This window comes from Nansenia antarctica (assembly GCF_963989245.1).
Source record: "Nansenia antarctica genome assembly, chromosome: 3".
In the NCBI taxonomy this organism is placed as follows: domain Eukaryota; kingdom Metazoa; phylum Chordata; class Actinopteri; order Argentiniformes; family Microstomatidae; genus Nansenia; species Nansenia antarctica.
The window spans coordinates 73,176,929-73,188,917 of record NC_137688.1 but is presented as its reverse complement, the minus strand read 5'-3'; the positions used below and the strand labels follow the sequence as shown (position 1 = coordinate 73,188,917).

The following is an 11,989-nucleotide window of genomic DNA, read 5'->3' as shown; positions in this document are numbered from 1 at the left end:
TAATCAGACACTTTCTAGTCACAATAATAACGACCAATTTGAACCAACTTGCTCTGTTAGAAAATTCAGCAATTATATTTGCTAACGTTTCAACTTGCTTACTTTCCATCTGCAGACATCTCACCCTGCAAAAACTCTCTCGCGTTGCGGGCGCACACTCGCGCACAATCTTGTACGCGAGTGTGCGAGTGTGTCCAGCGCGAAGCGAAGTGTGGAGATAACTGGCGGACTAATGTTACCAACGAGCCCATGGGCTTGCCACTCGCCAGATTCGGGTTGGGTGCATTTTAAAAAAGCGGATATTTTAGCCTACTTGTCAGATGTTTGGTGTCTACGTCCGTAATAATTCCTCTTTCTTGGTGGGGCGGGGGGTTCCGTTGGGAGGGCGGCCAGCCCCCCCAAGGCAATGGTAGGGGAAACACTGCACCAGTCAGTCACACACCAGTCAGTCACACACCAGTCAGTCACACAACAGTCAGTCACACACAACAGTCAGTCACACAACAGTCAGTCACACACACACACACACGAAACAGTCAGTCACACACCAGTCAGTCACACAACAGTCAGTCACACAAAACAGTCAGTCACACACACACATACACACACACACACACACACACACACACACAACCCAACAGTCAGTCACACACAAAACAGTAACAACCTGCTCTACTTCCTGCTCTACTTCCTGCTCTACTCTACTTCCTGCTCTGCGCTACTTCCTGCTCTGCGCTACTTCCTGCTCTGCTCTACTTCCTGCTCTACTTCCTGCTCTGCGTCCTGTATAGCCTGTAGTAACGGTCACCGTGGCAACCTGCTGGCTAACTGCCATGCTAATGAGGACAAAACGAGATGAAGTTACACACACATAGAGAGAGAGAGAGAGAGAGAGAGAGAGAGAGAGAGAGAGAGAGGGAGGGGGGGAGAGAGAGAGAGAGGGCAGAGAGAGAGAGAGAGAGAGAGGCAAGAGAGAGGGCAGAGAGAGAGAGGGCAGAGAGAGAGAGGGCAGAGAGAGAGAGGACAGAGAGAGGGCAGAGAGAGAGAGAGCAGAGAAAGATGAGATCGAGAACAACACTAGACCTTCTTGCACACACACACACACACACACACACACACACACACCTGCCCTCTCACTCACTGCACACACACACACACACACACACACACACACACCTGCCCTCTCACTCACTGCACACACACACACACACACACACACACACACACACACACACACACACACACACCTGCCCTCTCACTCACTGCGCGCACACACACACACACACACACACACATACATACATCCCCCCCCCCACCTGTTTCATGATGATCCTGGCCACCAGCCTGACTGTCTCAGAGGGGCACCAGTTGTCCCCGTAGGAACACATGGCCGTGCACTCCATCTTATGCATGGCCCAGTCTGCCTTCTACAGGGGGGGGGGGGGGGGGGGAGGGAAAGGGAGAGAGAGAAAGAGGTATTATTTCATAATCAATAACAAGACTTAAGGTCTTTGCACATCAAATGCGTTTTTTTAAATCCGTCATCCTAAAAAAAAACACAGAGACCTTGCACACTGGCCTCCGATGCGTTTTATTAGAGTCCGATGCCTTTATTTGTTATATTGACGTTGCGAAATTTCGCAATGTGCACTCTACATTCTAAATGCTTGATTTAGCAAAAGGTACAAACAAGTGAGAGCAATAGCCTATAACTAAAACCACATGGTAGACTACATCAGTAGAATGTACACTACCGTTCAAAAGTTTGGGGTCACTTAGAAATGTCCTTATTTTTTAAAGAAAAGCACAGTTTTTTTCAATGAAGATAACATTAAATTAATCAAATACATTGTTCATGTGGAAAATGACTATTTTAACCTCTTTTTTCTGGTTTTCTGCTCGAAATGACATGCCCACAGTGAATATAGAATATCTCCACAATCACAAGGGCCTTCATAATGATCTTGTTATCAAATGAAAGCTAACACCTGTGGGGTGGCTGTAGAAGTGTCAGAATCAAAATCTATGTTACTGTGTCAGAGTAAATAGAGCTAGAACATTATAAAAAATCTAAAATTCAGTCTCCGCCTAAAGAAACAACAGCTTTTACAGTGAATATCACCTTGGAAACCTGATGAATAAGCCCAAATCATCTAGGAATCAGTACTCCAGGGTCTTATTAGTACTTATGCCAAAGTCGATCCTAGTAATGTGAGCAAATGCAACTTTGTACCTGTTTTAGTACAGGTATGTTTAGGCGGACACCTATATATTTAGGCCATTTGGAGATATGTTGGCACCATCTTTGACCTTTGACCTTCTTTTTTGGGGATTTTTTTGAGTTGGCCGACCAATGGTATGGAAATTTGGCGTTGAAACCGGACATGACACATTCTCCAGTTGGAGAAAACTGGATGTGACTTAGGCCGTGTTTACCGTCTCTGGAAAAAAATGGTGGCATCGTATAGCATGCAAAGTTGTGAAAAAAATGTGATATCGATGAAGAGAATTGATCGAGGTAAACTCTTTATATCACTTCGGATGCCCATGGGGGTCCGTTGGCTCCTATGAGGCTAACTGCAAACATCTGGTTTTTAAAGGAATATCTACATAGGTGTATAGAGGCCCATTTCCAGCAACCGTCACTCCAGTGTTCTAATGGTACATTGTGTTTGCTAATCGCGTTAAAAAGCTAATGGATGATTAGAAAAACCTTGAAAACCCTTGTGCAATTACGTTAGCACAGCTGAAAACGGTTTTGCTGGAAAGAGAAGCTATACAAATCAAATGGCCTTCCTTTGAGCTAGTTGAGTATCTGGAGCATCACATTTGTGGGTTCGATTATACTCTCAAAATGGCCAGAAAAAGAGAATTTTCATATGAAACTCGACAGTCTATTCTTGTTCTTAGAAATGAAGGCTATTCCATGTGAGAAATTGCCAAGCTCTAACCAGAGTAGAAAGAGAAGTGGGAGGCCCCGGTGCACAACTGAGCAAGAAGACAAGTACAGTAGAGTCTCTAGTTTGAGAAATAGACAGGTCCTGCACTGGCAGCTTAATTAAATGGTACCCGCAAAACGCCAGTGTCAACGTCTACAGTGAAGAGGCGACTCCGGGATGCTGGCCTTCTAGGCAAAGTGGCAAAGAAAAAGCCATATCTGAGACTGGCCAATAAAAGGAAAATATTAATATGGTCAAAAGAACACAGACATTGAACAGAGGATGATTGGAAAAAAGTGTTATGGACAGACAAATCGAAGTTTGAGGTGTTTGGATCACACAGAAGAACATTTGTGAGACGCAGAACAAGTGAAAAGATGCTGGAAGTGCCTGACGCCATCTGTCAAGCATGGTGGAGGTAATGTGATGGTCTGGGGCTGCTTTGGTGCTGGTAACGTGGGAGATTTGTACAAGGTAAAAGGGATTTTGAATAAGGAACGCTATCACTCAATTTTGCAACGCCATGCCATACCCTGTGGACAGCGCTTGATTGGAGCCAATTTCCTCCTACAACAGGACAATGACCCAAAGCACACCTCCAAAATATAAGTAGAAAAGTACAAGCTTTATTTAAGTCCTGGTATATTGTGGCATTTCTTTACTGTTTGCCATCTGGTCTAGGAATACCCAGGGAGACGCAGACAGCAGAAGTAGAATAGAAAAAGAAACATCTATAACCAGCTGAATTATGTACCTGTATGTACCTGTATGATGCACTGGCAGTCTGTGACAGTGTGAACATGCCCGGACCTTCTGCCTGAGTCTGAGTCTGATGCTGCCCAAATGAATGTTATTGTTTAGTGATGCTGCCCAAATGAATGTTATTGTTTAGTGATGCTGCCCAAATGAATGTTATTGTTTAGTGATGCTGCCCAAATGAATGTTATTGTTTAGTGATGCTGCCCAAATGAATGTTATTGTTTAGTGATGCTGCCCAAATGAATGTTATTGTTTAGTGATGCTGCCCAAATGAATGTTATTGTTTAGTGATGCTGCCCAAATGAATGTTATTGTTTAGTGATGCTGCCCAAATGAATGTTATTGTTTAGTGATGTTGCCCAAATGAATGTTATTGTTTAGTGATGCTGCCCAAATGAATGTTATTGTTTAGTGATGCTGCCCAAATGAATGTTATTGTTTAGTGATGCTGCCCAAATGAATGTTATTGTTTAGTGATGTTGCCCAAATGAATGTTATTGTTTAGTATGATGCTGCCCAAATGAATGTTATTGTTTAGTATGATGCCCAAATGAATGTTATTGTTTAGTGATGCTACCCAAATGAATGTTATTGTTTAGTATGATGCCCAAATGAATGTTATTGTTTAGTGATGCTGCCCAAATGAATGTTATTGTTTAGTGATGCAGCCCAAATGAATGTTATTGTTTAGTGATGCTACCCAAATTAATGTTATTGTTTAGTATGATGCTGCCCAAATGAATGTTATTGTTTAGTGATGCTACCTAAATGAATGTTATTGTTTAGTGATGCTAGCCAAATGAATGTTATTGTTTAGTATGATGCTGCCCAAATGAATGTTATTGTTTAGTGATGCTGCCCAAATGAATGTTATTGTTTAGTATGATGCCCAAATGAATGTTATTGTTTAGTGATGCTACCCAAATGAATGTTATTGTTTAGTGATGCTAGCCAAATGAATGTTATTGTTTAGTGATGCTGCCCAAATTAATGTTATTGTTTAGTGATGCTACCCAAATGAATGTTATTGTTTAGTGCCATACGCTTTCGCGGTATTATATTGTGTGAATTATCTGTATGTTGTTTTTCTTTCACTCGACTAACCGCCGAGATAATACTTGAGACATGTACTTCCGTAAGCATTAATCCAATTGTCCTGCAGTTCTAATTTGACGATGTGTCCCTCTACCATGGCGGGGTGGTCAAAAAGAACTCTCAAAAGGCTTTTGACGGACAGCTTTTGACGGACAGAAAATCGAATTATGACGGACGAATATTTCGGATTCGGTGTGCAAGCGTGATTGACAGAACATGAGTTCTAATTAAAAATGTTTACGGACGTAAAAAACACATTGGTGTGCAAGGGCCTTAAAGGTCCATAGACGAGGCACACACACACCTGTCCTTACCTGGCAGACACACACACACACACACACACACCTGCCCTCACCTGGCAGTCACACACACACACACACACACACACACCTGCCCTCACCTGGCAGTCACACACACACACACACACACACACACACACACACACACACACACACACATGTCCTCACCTGGCAGTCACACACACACACACACACACACACACACACACACACCTGTCCTCACTTGGCAGTCACACACACACACACACACACACACACACACACACGTCCTCACCTGGCAGTCCACATTGCAGTAGAATGCTTGTTTACACTTCCCACACTTAGAGAGGCCCTCCCTCCTGCAGAGAGAGAGAGAGAGAGAGAGAGAGAGAGAGAGAGAGAGAGAGAGAGAGGGAGAGGGAGAGAGAGAGACAGAGAGAGATGGGGGAGGGGAGAGAGAGAGAGACGGAGAGGGGGAGAGAGAGAGAGAGATGTAAGTACTGAATACATAAGTGCTTCTACCTGGAGGGTGTGGGTCAGTATTTCCTAACATGGTGTCTTGTCTTGTTGGTGTCATCAGAACTATCGCCATGTTTCTGTTGTTGAGACACACGTGTTACTAACAGCACGGTGTCTCACTGACTCTCTCTGGAGGGAGGAGAGGAGAGGAGGAGAGGGAGGGTGTTTGCTGACAGTTGAGACACAGTGGGGTGTCATCCTCTGACTCTCTCTGGAGGGAGGAGAGGAGGAGAGGGAGGAGAGGAGGAGAGGGAGGAGAGGGAGGAGAGGGAGGAGAGGAGGAGAGGAGAGGGAGAGAGGGAGGAGAGGAGGAGAGGGAGGAGAGGAGGAGAGGGAGGAGAGGAGGAGAGGGAGGAGAGGAGGAGAGGGAGGAGAGGAGGAGAGGGAGGAGAGGGAGGAGAGGAGGAGAGGAGGAGAGGGAGGAGAGGAGGAGAGGAGGAGAGGAGAGAGAGAGAGGGAGGAGAGGAGGAGAGGGAGGAGAGGAGGAGAGGAGGAGAGGGAGGAGAGGAGGAGAGGGAGGAGAGGAGGAGAGGGAGGAGAGGAGGAGAGGAGGAGAGGGAGGAGAGGAGGAGAGGAGGAGAGGGAGGAGAGGGAGGAGAGGAGGAGAGGAGGAGAGGGAGGAGAGGAGGAGAGGAGGAGAGGAGGAGAGGAAGGAGAGGGAGGAGAGGAGGAGAGGAGGAGAGGGAGGGTGTTTGCTGACAGTTGAGACACAGTGGGGTGTCTTCCTCTGACTCTCTCTGGCAGAGACGTAGCGTTGACGCGCCAGAGAGGAAACTGTAGTAGATATCATATAAATATAACCATGTCATCTCACCATACACCCTTCAGGTGTATAAATATAACCATGTCATCTCACCACACACCCTTCAGGAGGCTGCAGTCCTAGAAGGTCTCTACTCAGAGTCATCAGGGTTGCCAGATGGGATTGACAATTTCAAGCCTAACCACAGTCCCAAAAAAAAGAAAGCTAAATCCACCAAAAACCAGCCCATCTGGCAACCCTGAAAGTCACAGTCAATTTATTCAAACATGCACCAAACTACACTGGTTTAGGGCGCCCTGGGCGCGGACTCTAAAACAGAGAGAAAACATGATGATGGAGTATGGAACACAGACGGGTACGGACAACAACATAAACAAACTAAAGAAACATGGAGGATGTATAACACTCATAACCGCACACATTTAAAGACAGACATTCATACTGTAACACACCAGGAACATCTCATAGGGCTTTCACACCGGCAAAGAACCGTGCCGGTTCGCGTTCGCGTTCGGAAACCTCTGAACCTTGGTGCTGTCTGGCGAACGAGCCCGCGTTCATACCAGTGTAACCTGAACCATCCGCGTCATCAACGCTGGGTGATGAAGGGGCGGGATAAACAAAACAATTCACAACTAAATGGCAGCTACTTCACTGGAAAAGAGGATAATATCTTCCACTACTACAGTATCTGAAATAAACACAATTTTCTGTGAAACAAAACAAAAGACACAGTCTATATGCGTTCTTTTACTAATCAGCTGCTCCATTACTGGAATAGAAATGGCTTACGAAATTCGCGTTCGCGCATGTCCGCGCGCGTGTGCGTGTGTGTGTTTGCTGAGCATGTGAGGAAGATAGAGAGAATAATGACACTTTTGATATTGTTTTTGATCACTAATGATTAGATTTAGATTAGATTACATTTTGTCTAATTCCTCCTTGCTGGTCTCTGCAGCCTAGAATAGGACACACCCACTGACGACGTGACTGTTCTACGTTTTGGTTCGCGCTTGAGAACCACTATTTTTTGGTGCCCGCTGCGAACCAACTTTTCAGGTTCCGAACCAATTGAGCTTCGGTCTGAACACGCCGGCCGGTTCCAGACTTGGTTCGCGAACGCGAACCGGCACGGTTCTTTGCCGGTGTGAAAGCCCTATCAGTAGCCTAGTTCACCACAGTAGTGAGTTTTAAGCAGTCTTGAAATGGCGCTTTTCCACTACCGGGCCAACTCGAGCCGAGCCGTGCCAAACCGGGCCGTTTTAGCTACCCTTCGCGAGCAGGAACTACAGGAGCGAAAGGTACTTTTTTGCCAGGCTGCGTGTGACGTGTGACGCTGCACACCGTTGATTGGTCAATGGAAATCGTCATCCCATGTTCATAGATTTCAACGCTAACCGCCATTTTTAACAGATTTCGCTCTCGGAAAAAATGTCACTTACTGTTTCTGTAATAACTTATTAATAAAGATTTGAAAAAATATGATAACCATCGTATTATCTTAGTTTAATGTCATTTCAATGCATCATAGAACTTTTATTTACAACAAGCATAACAAAAAAATCGCTATTATGGCGATGTGCTATGCTGTTCCTCAGTCTAGCGCGCTTCATCATCCCCCTTCTGAAACTGCCATCTCCCCTTTACATCCCTTATGTCATTTTATCAATGAACATTGTATTACTGTTATTTCAACATTTAAGCCTCTTTCACACATAGTTCCCTGTAACTTCAATGGAATCCCAAGCTGTGCCGTCCAGCCATTTTCGCCGTTCACTCATGAGTCAAATGCCGGTAGATTCGCGTCTTGCTCCCTTTAACACATGTCGGCGTTTCCCTGGTTGCGAGATCTAAACTACTAGAACTGAAAGCGGCAGGTAACAGGCACGTAACATCCATATGCAGTATATATAAATAAATATATTTGACTACCAGCAAGACACCGGAGCACTCGTATCTATAACAAACGCGGAGATTGTATAAGCCCCGCGTCAGTCAGCCTTTCCGTAGAAATACATCGCTCCGTTATATATCTAACGTTACATGGTTTAAGGCTGATCTGTGCATGATAGTGCTGCATTATGTTGATCTATTTATATCGATCTATTCTTGCCAATTCCTCATTACCAGTGGAAAGGGGGAAGGCTAAAAAACTTTGAATGGAATAGATAGGACTTTCCGTTCAATGGAGGAAGCATGATACTCACGCAGAGTTCATCTCGCTTTTCCCCCCGTTGATGTATTAAACAATCCAATCAATCTAATCAGAGCAGTTGTTATTATGTAATATTATTGATGGATGAGCCATTTTTTATGGAGAGCAGTGAGCGGATGACTGGATGTGAGCATGTATTTGACTAATACCGATAGATTCACGTCTTGCTCCGAAACCGGAGCTGTCGGCGCCGACAGGATTTTACAGCGTTCCTTCAAACTATCGTAATTCATGAACTATATGCCCAATCTAAAACATTCAAACAGTTTCTGAAAGCAGAGAAGTTGCACTTTCTGAACAATTGAACTTTTTTAGGCTTATTACGGTAGTTCACCAACAAAAAAAAGCACAGTGCTCAACGTGTCAGGAGAAATAAAAATAGAATCGGGGCTTTAACACATGTCGGCATTTCCCTGGTTGCGAGATCTAAACTAGTCTACTAGAACTGAAAGCGGCAAGTAACAGGCACTTAACGTTACATGTTGTAAGGCTGATCTGTGCACGATAGTGCTGCATTTTGACATAATTCTTATCGCCCGCTGAGCTGAGCTGTATAGCGGGGGGAATCTTATGACACGTAACTCCTCCTACAGTCCCGGGTCGTTCCTGGTATAGTGGAGAACGATTCCTATATGGAACTTTTCAAAAGCGTGCCGAGGCGAGCCGTGCCGAGCCGAACCGGTCTGGTCAATGGAAAAGCGCCAAAAGTCTCTAGATCGGGATGGGGGGGGGGGGCGGTCTTGACACTAGCCTGCTCTACACTAGCCTGCTCTACACTAGCCTGCTCTACACTAACCTGCTCTTCACTAGCCTGCTCTACACTAGCCTAGCCATGACATCCATGGACAGCTTTGTGTGTGTGTGTGTGTGTGCATGACATTTCCTCAGAGAAGGAGACCCCCCCAGCCCCCAGAGCAGAAATCTAAATATAGAAACATGACCTTTCTGTGCACGTCTGCCCTTAACAGAGCTGAACTAACCTGAAACTACAGACAAGAACCGCGTGGGTGTGTGTGAGTGTGTGTGTGTGTGTGTGTGTGGTTGTGTGTGGGTGTGTGTGTGTGGGTGTGTGCTGTTGAAACGTAAAGGTTTTGCATGCCAAGACGAGGCCCTTGGTTTAGTGCAGCATTCACTTCACACACACACACACACACACACACACACACACACACACACACACACACACACCAGGGTTCCTACAAGTTTCAACAAGTCAAATTTAAGACCTTTTTAAGACCTCTTTGAATATAATTTTAGACCTATTCGCGACACCATATGGTAGCTTTTTGTCATCCTCGAGGTGATGAAATTAGGGATTCCACTGCCACACAGACAAAAAAGGAAGTGAATTGGCATTTTGGGGGGTAAATAGATGTTCGCTATTCGCTTAATAGATGATTTCCTTGCAGGATCTCGTTTTTAAGACCTAGCACCTCATTTTCAGACCGAATAACAGAAATGTAAGACCTTTTTAGGCCTTATGAATCGGATTGCTGGATTTTAGACTTTAAGGGTTTTTAAGACCAGCGCAGGAACCCTGACACACACACACCTAAACGAATGACTTTCATTCAGGTTTTCATCCATAGGCTAATAAGGATGACTAAAGAGTGAATTGGTCAGCTCAGTTGGTGCTAGCTCATGGCACTAACAATGCTACGGTTGTGGTGGGTTGGATTCCCGCTGGGACCATATATACGCTACTGACAGATGACAGATGTACGCTACGCATCCACTGCAGTGTCAGTCTCTCTGGATAAAACAAGTCAGCTAAACAGCTTTTTATGATCCTATTATCCCTGTGACAGGGGTGTGTGTGTGTGTGTGTGTGTGTGTGTGTGTGTGTGTGTGTGTGTGTGTGTGTGTGCTGATTTAGTGAGCTGAGACACTGAGAGAAAGGGAGAGTGTGTAATGTGTGTGTGTGTGTGTGTGTGTGTGTGTGTGTGTGTGCTGATTTAGTGAGTCGGACACTGAGAGAAAGGGAGAGTGTGTAATGTGTGTGTGTGTGTGTGTGTGTGTGTTTGTGTGCGTGTGTGTGTGTGTGTGCCTCTGCAATGCAGCATTGGTAGTAGTGTGTTCCCTCTCAAAGCAGATCTCAGAACAGATCCTACAGTTTTCGCTGGGCAGAGTCAGCTGGCTTAGCTCTGTACAACTTGACCAGCAGCGAGGACAGTTTGTGTTATTGAATGAAGCCCATCCATAGTGTAAGCCGGGACAAGTACACCACACAGGGTTGCCAGATGGGCTGGTGGTTTTTGGAAATTGTCAATCCCACCTGGCAACCCTGACACCACACAATGCTGCATAGTCCGTAAGAAGATATCTCTAGATCCCATATAAACTGATCCAGCTAGCTAACTAACTAACGAACTAACGAACTAACTAACTAACTAACTAACTAGCCAACTAACTAACTAACTAACTAATTGGCTAACTAACTAACTAGCTAGCTAACTAACTAACGAACTAGCCAACTAACTAACTAGCTAACTAGCTAACTAACTAACTAGCTAACTAGCTAGCTAGAACCCACATGGGATCAGAATGAGATCTGATATTGATTGTAGAAGTGACAGCGTGTTAGGGTTAGACTGACAGCACCCTGGTGTCACCTGGCCAAGGTCTACCTGCTACCTGGGTCAGGGTCAGGGGTTACCTGGGTCAGGGTCAGGGGTTACCTGGGTCAGGGGTTACCTGGGTCAGGGTCAGGGGTTACCTGGGTGAGGGTCTACCTGCTACCTGGGTCAGGGTCAGGGGTTACCCGGGTCAGGTGTTACCTGGGGGTCAGGGGTTACCTGGTGAGGGTCAGGGGTTACCTGGGTCGGGGTCAGGGGTTACCTGGGTCAGGGGTTACCTGGGTCAGGGGTTACCTACCTGGTGAAGCAGAGTTCGCAGTGAGCCCCTCGCTCGTTGACGGTCAGCACGGCCTGGTAGGCGGGGCAGGAGAAGAGCAGCTCGCCCACCGCGAAGCCCCTCGCCGCCCGCAGCCCCCTGCCCTTCCCCGGGCTCGGGAACCTCTCCAGACCCTCGATGCCCTCGTCACCCTTCATCTCCGCGGTCCGTCTGTCTGTCTGTCGCTGCGGTAGCCAGTTGCTATTCTATATGATATACGTAGCTCGCTACAACAGCCGCTACTACTCCTAATAACAAAAAGCTTTGCAGAGAAGTCTGTCTGACTGTCTGCAGCCGCCGTTGGACATCCACTGACAGCCTCGCTCTCTCGCTCCAAAATCTCGCGATTTCTCTCTCTCTCTCTCTCTCTCTCTCTCTCTCTCTCTCTCTCTCTGTCTGTCTATGTCTATGTCTATGTCTGTCTCTCTCTCTCTCTCTCTCTCTCTCTCTCTCTCTCTCTCTCTCTCTCTCTCTCTCTCTAGTTCAGGGTTCCCGCGGTCCTAGTGCCGTCACCATACTCGTAGCATAG

The 11,989-nt window shown here is 46.0% G+C and overlaps 1 protein-coding gene across 1 annotated transcript in view; it reads right to left on the bottom strand.

Annotated features, from left to right (window-relative positions):
• LOC308153640 (N-lysine methyltransferase SMYD2-A-like) overlaps positions 1-11,618 on the bottom strand; it is a gene marked incomplete at both ends in the record, with an annotated part of 27,085 nt that extends 15,467 nt beyond the window's left edge. Inside the window, 3 exon segments of the mRNA XM_080526831.1 lie at positions 1,317-1,427; positions 5,367-5,430; positions 11,443-11,618. Coding sequence (XP_080382957.1) covers positions 1,317-1,427; positions 5,367-5,430; positions 11,443-11,618 — 351 coding nt within the window.
• Positions 11,619-11,989: the final 371 nt, after the last annotated feature.